The sequence below is a fragment of the Grammomys surdaster genome, unplaced genomic scaffold (genome assembly GCF_004785775.1).
Source record: "Grammomys surdaster isolate TR1022 unplaced genomic scaffold, NIH_TR_1.0 348, whole genome shotgun sequence".
Lineage (NCBI taxonomy): Eukaryota > Metazoa > Chordata > Mammalia > Rodentia > Muridae > Grammomys > Grammomys surdaster.
The window spans coordinates 51,798-68,164 of NW_021604767.1; the positions used below are offsets into that span (position 1 = coordinate 51,798).

The 16,367-nt window shown below is 38.3% G+C and overlaps 1 protein-coding gene across 5 annotated transcripts in view; it reads right to left on the minus strand.

Moving 5' to 3' along the window:
- The window catches only part of Utrn (utrophin), a 429,847-nt gene that overhangs the window by 23,455 nt on the left and 390,025 nt on the right, over positions 1–16,367 (minus strand). For all 5 annotated transcript variants that reach the window (XM_028779235.1, XM_028779234.1, XM_028779233.1 and 2 more), the window contains one exon: positions 4,771–4,907. In XM_028779235.1, the coding sequence (XP_028635068.1) occupies positions 4,771–4,907 (137 nt within the window). The remainder of the gene's footprint in view (positions 1–4,770; positions 4,908–16,367) is intronic.

Sequence of the window (16,367 nt, forward strand, 5' to 3'; positions counted from 1 at the left end):
ACACACACACACACACACACACACACACACATATATATATATATATATATATATAAAATATCTTATCAAGAAACCTTGGCAAAGCTTTGTGGATTGGCTTGAGTTATTCTTTGGAAGTTAATTGTTGGCACAAAAATTTGTAGATAAGAATGGAACAGACAGAAAGCTGGACTTAAAGAAAAACACGCAGGGCGGTGGTGGCGCACGCCTTTAATCCCAGCACTTGGGAGGCAGAGGCAGGCGGATTTCTGAGTTCGAGAGTTTGAGGCTAGCCTGGTCTACAGAGTGAGTTCCAGGACAGCCAGGGCTACACAGAGAAACGCTGTCTCGAAAAAACAAAAAACAAAACAAAACAAAAAAAACAAAAACAAAAAACCCACTTTTTCATGGAAGATATTAAACAAGAGAAAGAGATACAAAATCAAACTTTAGGTTTCTTTGCCTTCAGAGGACTTTGGTTCACACTCAGTAGAAAGAAAGAACAGCAGCGAAGTTCTTCATGCCTGGGACCTATAAGGACAGTTGAGCTCACTTAGCAGACTGCTTGTCTAGTGTAGATGAGGTGCTGACTGCCATCGCCCGCACCCAAATGTAGGTAAGTAAATAATAATAAAATAAAGGCAGCACCGATCTCTGAGTTACCACTGACTTCATAATGGAGCTGCTTCCTATTTTTCAGTATAGAAGCTCAGAGGGGTGTTTTGACTAATTTCATATGCTACGAGAAGAATCAGACTCTACAGTATAAATGGAAGTCTATGAATTCCAACATAGACTTCAAAGAACTTGGTGAGCCTTTTAATGATGCAAATTCCCAGCAGTCTCCTCATATTTCTGCTCTTCTGCTTCTTTAACCCAGTTGCTCCAAAGCTGGTAACTGGTTCTACCAGCTTTGGAGCAACTACCAGTTAGATCATAACCCTACCAGTAAGATCATAGCCTGGTGCTTGAAAACCAGACCAGGCTTATCCCACCCCTTACCACTCCCTACCCCAGTCTGTCCACTAAAGCTAGTGAATTAACAAGTCCCTGTTGATCTGGTTGGTTCTTAGAATATAAAATATCATGTGAAGGTGTAAACAAATATACTTTCTTGTCTGTGTCATGTGAGGTTATAGCCAAGCTCCCCAACTTCTCTGTCTCTGGATTGTGCACTTTCCACCTTCACCATGCTGTCTATAGCTAACACTACCTTTAACACTGTCTATAGATAGCCTTACCTATAACACTGTCTATAGATAGCCCTACCTATAACACTGTCTATAGCTAACACTACCTATAACACTGTCTATAGCTAACACTACCTATAACACTGTCTACAATGGCTAACACTACCTCTTCTACCCTTTCACCTTAAAATAACTTTCTTTTCAAGAGATGTTTTTATTTGTCTGTGTATATGGCACCGTGTCTACCCCATGTCTGTACATGCCAAATGTGGGGTGGGTCCTTTTGGAAGCTAGAAGAGGGCATTGGATGTTACAGGTGGTAGCAGCTTCCAAACACAGTCACTGGGAATTGAACTCAGGTCCTCTGGAAGAGCAGCTCGGGCTGCTAACTACTGAGGCCAATTTTCCTAATGCTTCTGTAATTCTCTCCTACCTCTGGGGCCCATCATGTTGCCTCTGATATGATGTATTGTCACTTAAAATGCTCTGTCATGGCCATGATTCCTCTGTTCATGAAGCCTCCTCGCTCCTAATAAAGTTCATTTTCTGAAGAGTAACTTCATGTCAACATCTTTCCTAAACCATCCACCACTCTTTTCTCATTAATGTTACCTGTGAACTTTCAAGATAAACTCTGAAGATGTGGGTGTGTAGATAACAAGGTCCTTTATTATCTGGCTTTCACCTCTCTCATTCTTTGTGTTCGATACTGTTTCCTGTTAGAACTTTAATCCAGGATTTTAAAAATGATTCATTTGGCCAGTAAGTCTTTTCCTCCACCTCTGACCATTCTGAGTCCTTAGCACATGACTCAGGCAGGCCTCAGCATCACTACAGATCCCTTCCAGTCTTGAACATCCATCTCCACAACTGCACCTGCTCTGCGTGGATTCTTGCTACAATAAGATCTTCAAAGAGTGATACAGTTCACTATGGATATATTACCCAATACCAGAAGCAGTTGGTTTTTGTTGCTGTTGTTTAATCTTTAGGAAAACTAACCTAATTCTAAAGCTAATAATAATCTTTCAGAACTCTCAAATTATTCCTGCCACAATTTTATTTTAGCCCTTTTTTCAACTTCATTATGAATACTGTATCCTTAATTTTACTCATTTTGAAAATTCTTGCATAGAGATCTGTCAAATTAACTGAATAAGCCTTAGCATGGACATGTTTACCCCTATTTAGTAATAAGTGTTTTTCCCATAGTCCCTTCATGCATGCCTGCATGGCTAATCACTGATCAGAAATTAAAGCATGACATTTGCAAAGATGAAAGAAAAAAGAAGTCAAGGGAAACTCTAACCAGCTCCATAAATAACTTCAATACCTGTGCCACTTCAATGGTTTTTCTCCAATGTTCTCCTCACACAAGTAAGAGAATAAATAAAATCAAACTTTTTTTTCTTTAAAAAAAAAAACTACCCACTCACATAAATTGTTCTACTGGATGATTAAGTGACCTTGTAGCAGAAGAGGGCTCAGCAGAAAAATGAACTACAGCAAATCCACAGAGCTCTGTGTAGGATTTGAAGAAGAACACCCACCCACACTATCTAGTAGCTCATAAATCTTGTTCAAAAGGGATTCTGTGGCATCCAATTTAATCAGATGCCCCTTCCTTTCTTCTTCTTATGTCCCCCTTAGAAAATGGTGGGAAATTTATGCTAAGCAGGGCAAGGTATTTTCAGCATAGTATATCAAAAGCAGAGAATGAAATTATTTTGCATGGTTTTCTGTTAATTTTTACTTGAAAAAAAAATGTCACTAAGTGGATCTTAGAGATGGCTCAGTCGGTAAGTGTGTTCATTGCAAGCACAAAAGACATGAATTCACCCCCCTGAGCCACATGGAATCTGATCACCTAGAATTCCAGTACTCAGGAGGCAGAAACTGGAGGATTCCTAGGACTTGCTGGCCAGCCAGCCTTGCTCAGACAGCAAGCTTCAGACTCAGTGAGTGACCTTGTCTCAAACAATAAGTTGACAGCAATTGAAGAAGATAACCAATGTCAACCTCTGGCCTCCACACACACAGATGAACTCAAGTGAGTGGGTATAAATCAAATGTCATGCTCATTTTAACATTTAAGGGCAAATCATTAAAATTTTTAAAAAGAAGTATGAAATATTCATCTATCTATCTATGGCTCATGTGAAGGATGGAGATATTTGGGCAAAATGTCGATGACTCATGAAAGGAGCGCAAGGCGACATTGCTCAATAAAAGTTCCCTCTCTTCCTTCTCAGATCCTAGCACTATCTGATAGCTTAGCTATACTACTATATGCCTCAGTGAGCTATGGAAAAGGTTAAGTCGATGTGACCTAAACAGGGAAAATGTTATCAGGTGTTCAGCAAGTCAAACATGTATTAGATACAACAACAAGAATAATTAATATACAATCTTTGAAGACAAAAGGATATTCACAAAATATATGCATTTCTAAGTGTATTTAGATAGCTTAGTTTAAAATAAAACAAATGTTAAATTTGTCTTATTATGAGGTATGAAATCAACAGAAAAAAATTATATTTTTGTGGGTAGTGTGCATACTTATTCAGGTGTGTGTACATGTGTATAGATCTACACACGGAGGACAGAGGTAAATGCTGGGTGTCTTTCTTAATCAATCATCCCAGATATGGTTTTTAGTTACATGGGTGTTTTGCTCATACATTCCAACATACGAAAGTGTTGCAGTTGAAATGTTGAAGTACATACTTTAAAAAGGGATTCGACAATTTAAAATCACATCACTTTGATCTCGATAGATGACTAATTGCCTGGTGATTTAAAATGCTCATGCATGCATGACTTCTGGCTCATTTTAATGTCTTTCTCCTTCTCATTTCAGGCTCTAGATACTTTGGTTTTCTTTCTTAGCTTTATGATCCTGTTGTAATTGTTCCCCTCATAATTTCTTAGAAGATGTTTGTCAACTCAAATTGCAGATATCTAAGCATTTTTGCTCGTTTCATGTATAAAGATGCTTCATTTTTGCCAGTTTCATCTTTAAGACTACTAAGAAACACAAAATGAGGGTTCAGAAAAGATTTGTACTTGAAGTATGAGATAATTTATATTTAAAAGATGTAATTTGAGGCTGAGGATATAACTCAAAGGTAGAGTTCTTGCCTATCACATGTAACGCTCAGGATTCAATCCAGTACCACAAAACAAAATCAAATAATGAAAGGTATTATAACAAAAGATTGAAACCTATAAGAGGAAAGAAGGGAATAAATGAAAGAATGAAGGAGTAAATAATACCACAATTTGACTGAGATATTGCTAAAGACAAACCCATACTCACACACACACACACACACACACAGAGAGAGAGAGAGAGAGAGAGAGAGAGAGAGAGAGAGAGAGAGAGAGAGATCAAGAAAAGAAATACACATTCAGAAACAACAAATAAACAACACTCCCAAGTAATAAAAACTGGCTGTTGATGAAGATTTGTTTCAAAATAAAATATTTCACCAGGATACAAATCTCTTTGGAAGGATGCAATTCCTTTCATGTTGTCAGCATTAGTATAAAAACAATGAGGTGTAAGTGCTCACAGACTGAATGCTAGAATGGAACTCACGTCTCTAGGTTGTCCCCTTCGAGCACAGTCTGGACAGGCAGGTAGCCAAGCCGAGGGTGTTTGGCAAAATATTTCTTGGACCTGAACTTGTTCTTCAGCACCTTTGTGAAATCTCGCACATCTTCCCCAGATGTTGTCTATAGGTTGAAAAATTCACAGTTGTGGTTAAAAAGGCTATACCAACACCTACAACAAAAGCTGAAGGTCAGTAAATGCTAACAACTTTATATGCCTTTGAAAAGCACAGTATCATGAAAATAAAGGGTAATTGGGACTCTATGAAAGACATATTCAGTGATTCCATAATTTTTAAAAATGTGCAAAAGAAAACCATTAAATAGCTTTTTTATTCTATATTTTAAAACTTGATCCCGAAACTAAAGTTTTGGAAAGCTTACTGGTAGATTCCTATGCGTAAACTGATTTCCTTCTGCAAGAGTAGTGACAGTATTCCAGATGACATGCTTTTAATTGGGTTTAAGAAACTGAGGTCAGTGCTTAGCCCATGTTAGCTCCCCACAAACTACTACACATTCTCTAGTTGGGAGAAATTTTAATCAATAATAAAGAAAGGGCAGTGGCAGGGGACATGGAAGGTGTATGCCCATAATCTCAGCACATACAAGAAAGAGACAAAAAGATCTGTAGCTCAAGGCTAGCCTGGGCTACATGAGACCCTTTCTGGAAAAATAAAGGACAAGATTAAAAGAGAGAGGGGGGAAGAAGGAGAGGGACAGGGAGAAGGAGATGGAGAGGGAGAGAGAGAGGTGGGAGAGGGAGAGGGAGGGGAGAGACAGGGAGAGGCAGAGAAACAGAGAGAGGGGAGAGAAGGAAAGAAAGCAAAGAACCACCTCAGGATTCTGTTTGGAAAGAGTCTAAGTTTCTCTAGCCTTTATCAACCATGTAGATAAACTATTGTTATACCTGGATTGAAATGTAATATGATATATAGCATTCCAATTTTCTTAAGGATTTTAAAATGGTGTTTTGGTTTGTTGTTTGTTTTTCTGTTTTGTTGAAACAGGATCTCAGTACATAGCCCTGTCAATGCTGCAACTTGCTCTGTAGACCTGGCTGGCCACTGCTTCCTAAGTGCTGGGACTAAAGGTCATGGGTCACTAGACTTGGCAAGATGGTAATTCTATAGCTATTTACAAGTGAGATACGTTTAGACTCCTCAAAGCCAATTCTCTTGTTTTATTCCATAAACTATCCTCTAAGCCTAATATTATACTATCAGCAACTCTAGTGTTCATATTCAACACAGATAGAAACTCTGATCCTAAAGATCCAGTTACATATTTATATTATTAGTCAAGAGCTGAATTGCTACTTGGGTAGTACACCAACTAGTTTGCTTCCAAACTTACCACTGAGTGGATTTCATTCCCCCTCTTTATAAAGAGATGGAGACATTATCTATATAACACAAACGGAACAATGAGTTTGTGAACAGACTGTGCTAATTGGTCGCACTTTCTGTCTTTTCTTTAATGGCAAGTGACCCAGCATCGTAGAGACTTGTTTGCAAACTGACACTGTTTCTTTCTAAGGTACTGGATAGGGATTTGTGATTCCATTGCTGCTGTGCCTGCTCTTACCATAGACAGTTAATATACAAAGAAATACCAAATGAAGAATCTGCTCCAACTTCAACTCGGCCTCTAACTAAGTTTGGCTATGGGACGGCGTTCATCTCTGAGTCCAGAGGTCTTCAACTTGTAACCATGAACTGAGTGAGTAAGAGAAAGCCACATGACCAGGTTCCAAGCTTCGCCCCCAACTCCCCAGCACTGTACAATGTAAAACTCACTGGTTATGAGTCCACTCCTACACAAACAACCACAACACTACCTACTTACATACATAATGACTCCATCACTCTTCAAAGACAGTCTATGACTACTACCCATGCCCAGCTACTGTCTCTGTGAGACTGTTTATTCTGCATGTTTCATAGACAGACCTTTATACAGCATGTCTTCTGTGGTTTCTATGCTGTTTTGGCTTATTTATTCTGGGTACCTACGTAGAATCACATTTGAATAAAAAGAGAGAAACCACTCAAAGGTACAAGTCCAACCCCATGTTACACATCCTTCATCAACTATATCCAGGACCTGGAAAACAAGAGCCAATCTAATCAAGCAATAAAGAAATATCACTTCTCTATTCTCCCCCAATTACCAAAAAGCCAAAAACTCCTGCTGGCTTCCTCAAGAGTTAAGGCATATAGTTAAGTTACATTGTGTCTAACAGTGCATGTGTATTATAAAGGACACATCTGCACAGAAACAGTGTGTTTTAATTTCTTCGGTAATTTTTATGTTCAGGGAATATATGTGCCATCCAAAATTGTAATCTAAGGCTGTTATTTCAATGGCTTCATAAACTTTATCACAACACCAAAGGAGATATGAAAAGTGACCCTTCTCATAGCCATGGGAGATGACATTCAGTATAACAGAATGTAATTCTGCAGTTGGAATAGAGCCAAGGAAATGAATTAAACCTAATATTTTGCACTGAAAACGGTAAAACGTTGACGTAGACTTGGTCTAATTAGCCACCTAACAGCAGCTCCTAGCATCTCTGTATTTTATAGTGCTAATGCAATGCTTTGGCAAAGAGAAGCCCACCACCTAGGATAATGGAAGCCATCACTGCCATCAAACTCAACTAACTCTCACTGCACATTAGGTGCAGTGCTTTGTTGTTTAAAAGCAGACAGCTGTTGCTTTTACAGCGGGAAGAATGGAATGGAAAGGAACTTACTGGAAATTACTGCACAATGAGTCAACCTGTTAACTGCCACATGCATTTCTTGGAACATTAGGCTTCTTTTTTTCATTTAATTGAAAATAGATTCTTTTCCCTCATACTATATCCTGATTACAGTTTCCCCTGCCTCTGCTTCTCCCACCTCCTTTCCTCCTCCCCTTCTACCCATACCCACTCCCTTTTTGTCTCTCACTAGAAAAGAGCAGGCTTCTAAAAGATAATATTAAAATGTAACAAAATAAAATATTGAAAGAGAAAACAAAACTATCACATCAAAGTTGGACAGAAGAACTCTGCTCAAAAGCAGCCTGTTGTGTTTTCTACAGACTATGTGATGTCTTTGGAGGATATTCAGTTCCCAGTCGCTTTGTTTCCTTCTCTTTCACTGACATGGTGATAATCTTGTAGGTTCTGTAGCTAGTAGTGGACTGTCACCATCCAGTTTTATTTGAGTGGTTTCTTGGCCCAGGATTTTATTGCAAATATTGGCTCTGTGGATTTCTGGTTTTTTGCTAACTGCCCTGTTTGTAGCTAATGAAGAGAGGAAACAGCAAACACAAAGAGAACGAGGTAGCCTGAAGTCACAGAGCCACCATCTCCCTCTAAGGCCCTCTAGACTGATAGCTCATGAGCCTGTAAGAACTCATACATACAACATAGAGCTCTGTACAACACAGAGCTGCCCTCCACGTTTTTCTTTTTCTTTCAAAGCTAATGATAGTGAACCATTGTGAAAATATTGGGCATGGGAATACTCAAGAAACATTCTCTCAAAGTGAAGTAGCAGTGACAGGATCAGAGCTTATTTAAGTAATGGGAATAGCTAGTTCTCCACTGGCTTTCCATCATCATGAATGAATGCATACAATATTGAAAGGTATTGCCCAATTATAAAGTCTACCATGGAACCAATCTAATCATGTGAGGCTCTACCAAACTCCTAAGGTATTGAAACCAAGTAACTGCATTCCCAGGCCCTGCTTTTACCAATGACAATAACAACAATAAAAACCAGCAGTATTTTATCGTATGTATATACATATGTATGTATATACATATACACACACATATATAATATATATAGTATATGTACTGTATGTTATATAAACATATATAAAATCTTTAAATATATCTGGTAGTATGTTTTGCTTGCATGTATGTCTCTGTGCCACACATATGAAGAGCTTGTATAGAGCAGAAGAGGGCATAATATCCCCTAGAACTGAAGTTACAGCAGCCATGTGGGATCTGGGAATCAAACCTAAATCCTCTATAAGAGCAGCCAGTGTTCTCACTCACTAAATCTTCACTCACGCCCCCATGAAGAATATTTTAAAATTCTCTCCAATTACTCATTAATTGAGAGAAAAAAGTCACTTCAGGTGAAGTAGACTTGGAGATCATCTTTGGCTTCAACTGATTATGTATATATTAATGCATGTCTATGAATCCCTATGTTCCTGTTCCATGTTTTAAACTAGGTGTCCCTGGCTTAAGTGTTGACTCCCTGCACACTCATGTTCTTCAAATACACTGATGGATGACTGAAGGTCATTCCCTTCTCCTTAATGTGACTCACACACAAAAAAGCAAGGCCAAGGTGCAGAAGAGTCTAGAATTCAGAAATGCTAAGCTCCATGTAATTTATTGGCAAGCTACTCCTTGAATAAATTACTCCTCTACTTCAGTTGAAGAACCACCAATTGCTAATGCCAGAGAGCCACAAGGCACCATGGAGAAAGACACTGCTCACAATGCTGCCAAAAAACCCCAAGGACAAAGCCCAATTGCTAATTCCGGATTAACTTAAGCTGAATAACAACAACAACAACAACAACAACAAAAAACCTGAAAATAATCAAAACTACAACCATTTTTTACCTCTCAGTAATTTCTTAGTCATAACTCAAGTGACAGTACTATCTATGTCCATAACAAACATGTCCAACATTAGATTTTCAACTACTCAATTCAAATATTAGTAAGTTGTACAGAGGGAAATACAGAAGTGTGATGATGTAAATCAAGGTAACATAAAAATGCATAGTCCTGTGAAACAAGAGGTAAATAAGAAACATGTTGCCATGTAGACCATGTCCAAATGTTGGAATTATTAAAGCAAAGCACACACATTAGCAAGGTTTACAGATTGAGGACAGAGTTGAGGGACACATGCACACTTCTAAATGGTTCATTTCATTATCTTAATACTTGGAGACACTCACAGAAATTTTTCTTTTTTAATGGCAAAACTAACCCTGGGTTTTCACTGATTTCAACAAGGTAAAATTAAGACATGTTTGAGTTTTACAGCTTGGTTGAATCAGTAAGAGAAACACAAAGCCGTCTGAATCTTAATGGGGGGAAAAAATCCCAGAAAGCTAAAAATTAAGTAACATTGACAGAATCACCATGAACAAGAATGGTAATAAGCCACGGATGTAAAGTAGAGCTTGTTGCAGCCTTGTCTGAGGAGCTAATGGCTCATCTAAATGTACCAGACTTGCAGGGAAACCAACGTCAGGGAGATAAGAGCTGAAAAACACCACTTCGGGATGCTGAAGTCAGAGAAACAGCAGCAAGGCTGCATTTTTAGCATATTGGCCAATATCCCAAAGCACATCTGAAAAAGCAGGCCTGCCAACACAAACCATGCTGACTGCACCAGGACAGAGTCAGCAGTTTTTTACAGTTGATACTCACAGCCTTCTAAATACAAGGACGCTGACAGAAGGGAGGAGACAAAGCAACCGGTGCCAGTTGGTCGTTTTTTACTCTTTTTTATTTGATTTCTTTCTTTCTTTCTTTCTTTCTTTCTTTCTTTCTTTCTTTCTTTCTTTTTCTTTTTTTACTTTTGCCAATATAATTTAAAAAGGCATAATTTAGCTTAATTTAAAAAACATGATTTTTATTATTTCTAAAACCACAGATAATTATGCACCTCTAAATTCACAGTAATAAGAATATTATATAGACAAAGGTCAAAAATAGAAAAATTCCTATACTTTAACAACTGGGCTATGTTGACTTGGAACCTAACTACAATGAGGTAAATATTTGGAACCCAATCGTAATAGCTCACCACGCCCTCTACCCAAATGCCCAGCCACAAGGGAGACAACTTATTCTATAAGAATTCTTATAGAATAAGTTGTCTCATGAGATAAGATCAAATATAGTTTCCCCAGCTGCTCTATACTCTGTGAGAACTTATCTGCAGCCCCTGCACAATATATTTCAATCAGTCCCCTTTGTTTCTCTTCTTGGTAAATTCCTTTTACCTGCCCATACCTCTTGTATTTCATACTATATTTTGCATAACAGATATGCTGAGAACTGTTTTAAAAATAACATTCAATTTTGACTAGAGTACATTGGACGTCTCCATCCTTTTGCTAAGTTGACTACAGAACCTGATGAAGCTATTGATGTGATTCTGAAACACATTGCTATTATTGGACTTTTCACATAAACAAACAACACACACAATGTAGGTATTTGGAAACCTTAGCTGTACTGTCAGTTCTACAAAAACAATTATCTCAGTTTACTGTGTTGGCTTGATATCATACGGAAATTCACAGCTAGGTATAAATGTTTGTTGTTGTTTCTGTTTGTGAAAAGTAACACATTGTATTAAATATGTAAGGTTTTAGCCACACAGGTTTGATTAAACAAAGTATTTTTTAAGTAATGAAGATACAATCATGCACTTGCTTCAAAATTACACTACCAATCTGTTTGTTTTAAGTGACAGTGATTTAGTAAGTGGCTTTTCACAGAGGACCTCCCCTTGACCCCCACCTCAGTTCTTTCTAGTGAATCTCAGTGTAACCACCAGAACAAACTAGTTCTGTTCAACGACCTTCAACTGATCAAGATGTACTGTGACTCATATCCAACAGTGAGAATCTGGACATAACCAATACCTCTGCCCTTCCAGGTAACAAATTTTTGCAAATATCAAATTTCTTCATCTCTAGATAACAAATCTCTCAAACATCCTAGCCAGCCCTTCATATTCTGAAATCTGTATGTAGCAATACCACACCCTTTGGGATTTTCCCTTTCCCTAACTTAGCGGGGCCATCATCTTTCAGCACATGCGCACAGCCTTTATCTGTTTACTCTTCCTGCTTCTCCTGCTTCACCGCTGTGCACTCTACTTGCTCCCACAGATCCCCCTAGAGCGTGTTCATATCTCTTTCCACAAATGAGTTCCAAAGCAGATGACAACAGAAAAAGGGGTTTCTACTCAATGGAGCTCAGCACATGTTGCCTCAAACAAGGCATTTGAAAAAAAATCAGCAGAACCAGGAAGGTCATTCTCTGATCTTCTTCCCCAAAGAAACTCATGAGGCCTCTCTTAGAGAGGTAGGAATCACCATCTTTACCTTGTGGCTAAGTATTGAAAGTGTCCCATAACTTGTGTTGGAAATCTAATCCCCAGTCGAATATGTTGAAGGATAGGATATAGGCTCTGATCTCATCAGTGGATTAATGTTATGGCAGAAGAGGGTTGTTACCGATGCCGGTGGCTGATGATATGGATATGTGTAGCTCTTTCTCTTTCCCCTCCATCTCTTTTGTGTTGTCTTGTGGTGTCCTTCAGCATGCAACAACCCAACATAATTGTCATGACCAGATGCACACTTTGAGCTTGGATTTCTCAGACTCCAAAACTATGTGACGAGGAACCAGCTGTAGTTTGTAAACGACTTGTCTGGAAGTGTTCTGCTATGGCAGCAGCAAATGTCTTCATGTGTTTTGAAGACACAGGACATGGAGTGGTGTCTTCAAAAGCAGGCTTTTTATTTCTCTAGGACCATAAGTAATATCACAACCTCTTTGTTCATTTAGACTTCTCTAACTGTCTACTCTTCATGAAATCCTTAGCATTGAAATAAATAGGCTTCCCCATTTACCTGCGTCTGCATTTTCTCATGAAAGTCTCAGAGTTCAGGGAAACTTGGCATTAAATGAACTTGTGCACATTTGATAATCTACCTTCAGCTGTGATCTTAAAAGTAGGAAGAAGAGCTGATTCTTTTCCTTCCCTTACATTATCCCCCTCAGCCACACCATCTATAACCAATGCACTATTGAAGGCTTTCTAAAGACACAAGAGCACACAGCTATAACCTGTCATTTTCTTAAATGTCCTCTTATTTCTGAAACCCTTTACATACAATTTTGGTTAAATGTTGGGATGTGACTACCCCTTAGGTCTTGCCAGAACTCAAAACATTTTTCAGTCTAAAAAAAAAATTTAAAAATCTGTTAACTGGACTCTTTGAAGTCTTCCTCCCATCCCCATTTTTTGTTTGTTTGTTTGTTTGTTTGTTTGTTTGTTTTTGGCTTGGGGTTGATGGAAACAGATGAAGTTTTCTTCACCCCAATATTTTCACCTCTAGCTTTTCGCCTGCATTAGGGTTTCTTCAGCATGAGGAAAGCCTATGACAATCACAATACCATAACTACTTGGGAATTCCTTCCTGCTTTGGCTTTTAACTGAAGTTATCATTGTCTACATCTGCAGCTCCTGAGCAATGGCAGCGCCATAGATAACAACTCTTTGGTAATTAACCTCAGCTGTGATCTGGTGTCAAGGTAGCATCTTACTTATCTCTTGGTGACTCTGACTGACCCTAGCAAGAGATGATAAGCCTTTCCCATTCTGTTTAGCACGTAACCCTATTCAGTGCTCTCTCATAGTTAGAAATTGCACACACACACTCTTATAAATCATGCGCATCTCACCAGGTTGAAATTACTGGTTCAGACATCATGGAAAATGGTCTGAAGTCCTTTAAAAATGTTAAAAGGTCAATGCAAAGTGATCTAGAGATCTTACTTCTACACACACATCCAAAGACAATATCATCAAGGTCTCAAAGAGGTACTCAGTAGTACTGTCATGTTCACTGTAGCACCATGTGTAGGAGCCGAGATATGGAACCAAGTTAAATATCCCACAATACATGGACAAGGAAAATCAACACACACACACACACACACACAGAGAGAGAGAGACAGAGACAGAGACAGAGACAGAGACAGAGAGACAGAGAGACAGAGACAGAGCAGGGGAAGGGCTATTACTCAGTTTTATAAAAGAAGGAATTCCTCCCATTTGTGACAACGCAGATGAACCCGAGACATTATACTGAGTGAAATGACTCAGATATACAAAGACAAATTTTGCATTATCTCATTTATATAAAGAATGTTAAAAAAAAAATGAGGAGTCAAGCTGATAGTGGATCGAGTAAAATGGTGATTCCCAAGTCTGGAGAGAGGTTCAGAACTAGAAAGACATCCAAACTGTCAGTTGTAACATGAGTGAGCTCCTGAGTCCCCATAAATAGCATTGTAGCTATAGTTAAGAGTGTATATTGGGTCTCATAGGGCAGCCCTCTCGTTTTAGCCACTCAAGGCTGAGGCTGGAAGATACCAAGTTTAAGGTCAATGTGAGCAAATTTTGAAACCCTATCTCAAAATGAAAATGCCTTTAAAAAGATCTGGGATGCAGCTTAGAGGAAAGTGGTTTCCTAGCATGTGTGACACCCTGAGATCGGTCCCCAGTAATGCCAATTCCAGAAACAAAACCCAGCCAAACAAAAATATTGTATGGATGAAATTGTAAAGTAACTTTTTAAAGAAAGACGATGTTTGCATTCTCTAGTAACATGAATTTTTTTCTAATTCAAATTAAATTTTGGTTATTTACAGCAGCAATATGTTTAAAGGAGACTGAATTTTCATTATAGAGGTAAATGGTTTTATTATTTAAATGTGCTGTAAATTTTATCTAAAGGCAAAATTGCTTAAAGGTAGACTCTTAAGGGGGATTATATCATAGATAACGTTAAGGGAGGACTTGATCATGAGAACTACTTGTTAGCAGCAAAGGTTGCTGATACAGACTGTTTTGAATCCCTTCCCTCTTTCACACAGGAGTTGTCTTGCCCTTCCACTTCCTACCATGAAATGATGCAAGAGAGCTCAGGCCCCATGAGGTCCCTTCCAGCTTAGATTTCCTCACTTTTAGAAACATTAGCCAAGTAAGAGTCTGCTTATTACATGTCACCTATCTGAAATGTTACAGTAGCATGTAAGACTAAGCTTGGCTGCTGAGCGTTCCCTGAAGGTCCCTATATTAAAGGCAATCTCCAGTGTGTCCTTATGGAACTCAACAGAAGCTTTTGAAGGTGAAGCCTGTTGGGTGACCAAGTCACTGGCATGGTGACCTTTAAGGGGATTGTGGGATACTGTCTTTGCCTCTTTTCTCTGCTCTCTGGCTAATGATGAAAGTGGTTTGTTTACTGTATGCTTCTACAATAATGTATTGTCCTTACTAGAGGTCCAATGCCTAGAGGAGACTATGAGGATTCCTCTACAAGTATCAGTTGAGTTATTTTGGGGAAAGGGTAAGATGCAAATGAATAAAGAGAGAAAGGGAATACACACTAACTATAATTCAAGTCATGCTATCACTTGAACATAAACTTTTGTTGAGCTGAACAAAGGAATTATTAAGGTACAAATTTGGATTGTAGAATAGTAATGAGTCGTAAGAGTTAAACTAATTTCATAAAAACAAAAAAATTCCACTCCATTTTCTCATGTAAATATTTTATTAGTAGTATCATAAAATTCCTTCATGAATCATGAGAGCTAATTCATACCCCATTAGTCTTCCTAAATCTAAACACAAACACTGTCACAAGTAATAAGCTGATAGGTTGGTGAAACATTTGGAGAGTTCGGAAGGCTTAAAATGAGGCTGATAGTCTATGCTTTTTAGCAATAAACTCATTGAGAGAAGAGTAAGATATGACCTTGAAAGAGAAAGAGAGAAGCCAGTGATATGAATGGGTCATTTTCTTAACCAGAAAGGAAGATGGGTTGTGAGAACCACAAATACCATGGTGCTCATGGAAAGCTCACAAGCATTTAATGCACAAATATCACTATCACTTTACCGAAAAAAAAAAAAATCTCAGCATCATTTAAGCCCATTATTTTAAGGTAGATGTGAAGATAAAGGAGAATGGAACATAAATACAGCTTTTTATAAAGAAGACAGTAGAAAGGAAAAAGGAAAGATCTAAAGAATTTCGGTGAAAAACATTGGAACACTGAAACGTAGTTAAATCATGTCATACCATTTAAAGCAAGAGTACACCTCTAAGACTCAGTTTATAGATATATCTACAGACGTCAGGAAAGGTTCTAAGTTAAGCTCTGTCGTAGGTTGATTGTCTAGCATGCTCTGTGGTGGGTTGTTTGCCTAGCATGCATGTAGCTCTGGATCTGATCCACAGATAAAAATGAACTAAAAGTTGTAGGTTAAATGTAGAAACTAATCATATTTAACCTCGATAGGATTGCCACGGTAAGTTCAGGAAAGGCCAAATGATTCCCTCCTCCACCAAAAAGATGATATCATCCAGGAAATTAAAGAGCAAGCTGGAATCTCAGAAATGAAAGTCACTTGGAAAGGACCACATAAAAGGAAGAGTTTGGGATGACTTAAAGCAGTGGTCCTCGCCCTTCCTAATGCTGCAGGCCCTTTAAAACAGTTTCGCACATTGTGGTGACCCCCAGCTGTAACATTATTTTCACTGCTACTTCCTGAGTGTAATTTTGCTAGTTATGAATGGTAATGCAAATATCTGTGTTTTCTGATGGTCTTGGTATTAATACTAAAGGATCGTTTGACCTGTAGGGGGTCGTGATCTACAGGTTAAGAACTGCTGACTTACAGTTTTGTTTTGTTTTGTTTTGTTTTGTTTTGTTTTGTTTTGTTTTGT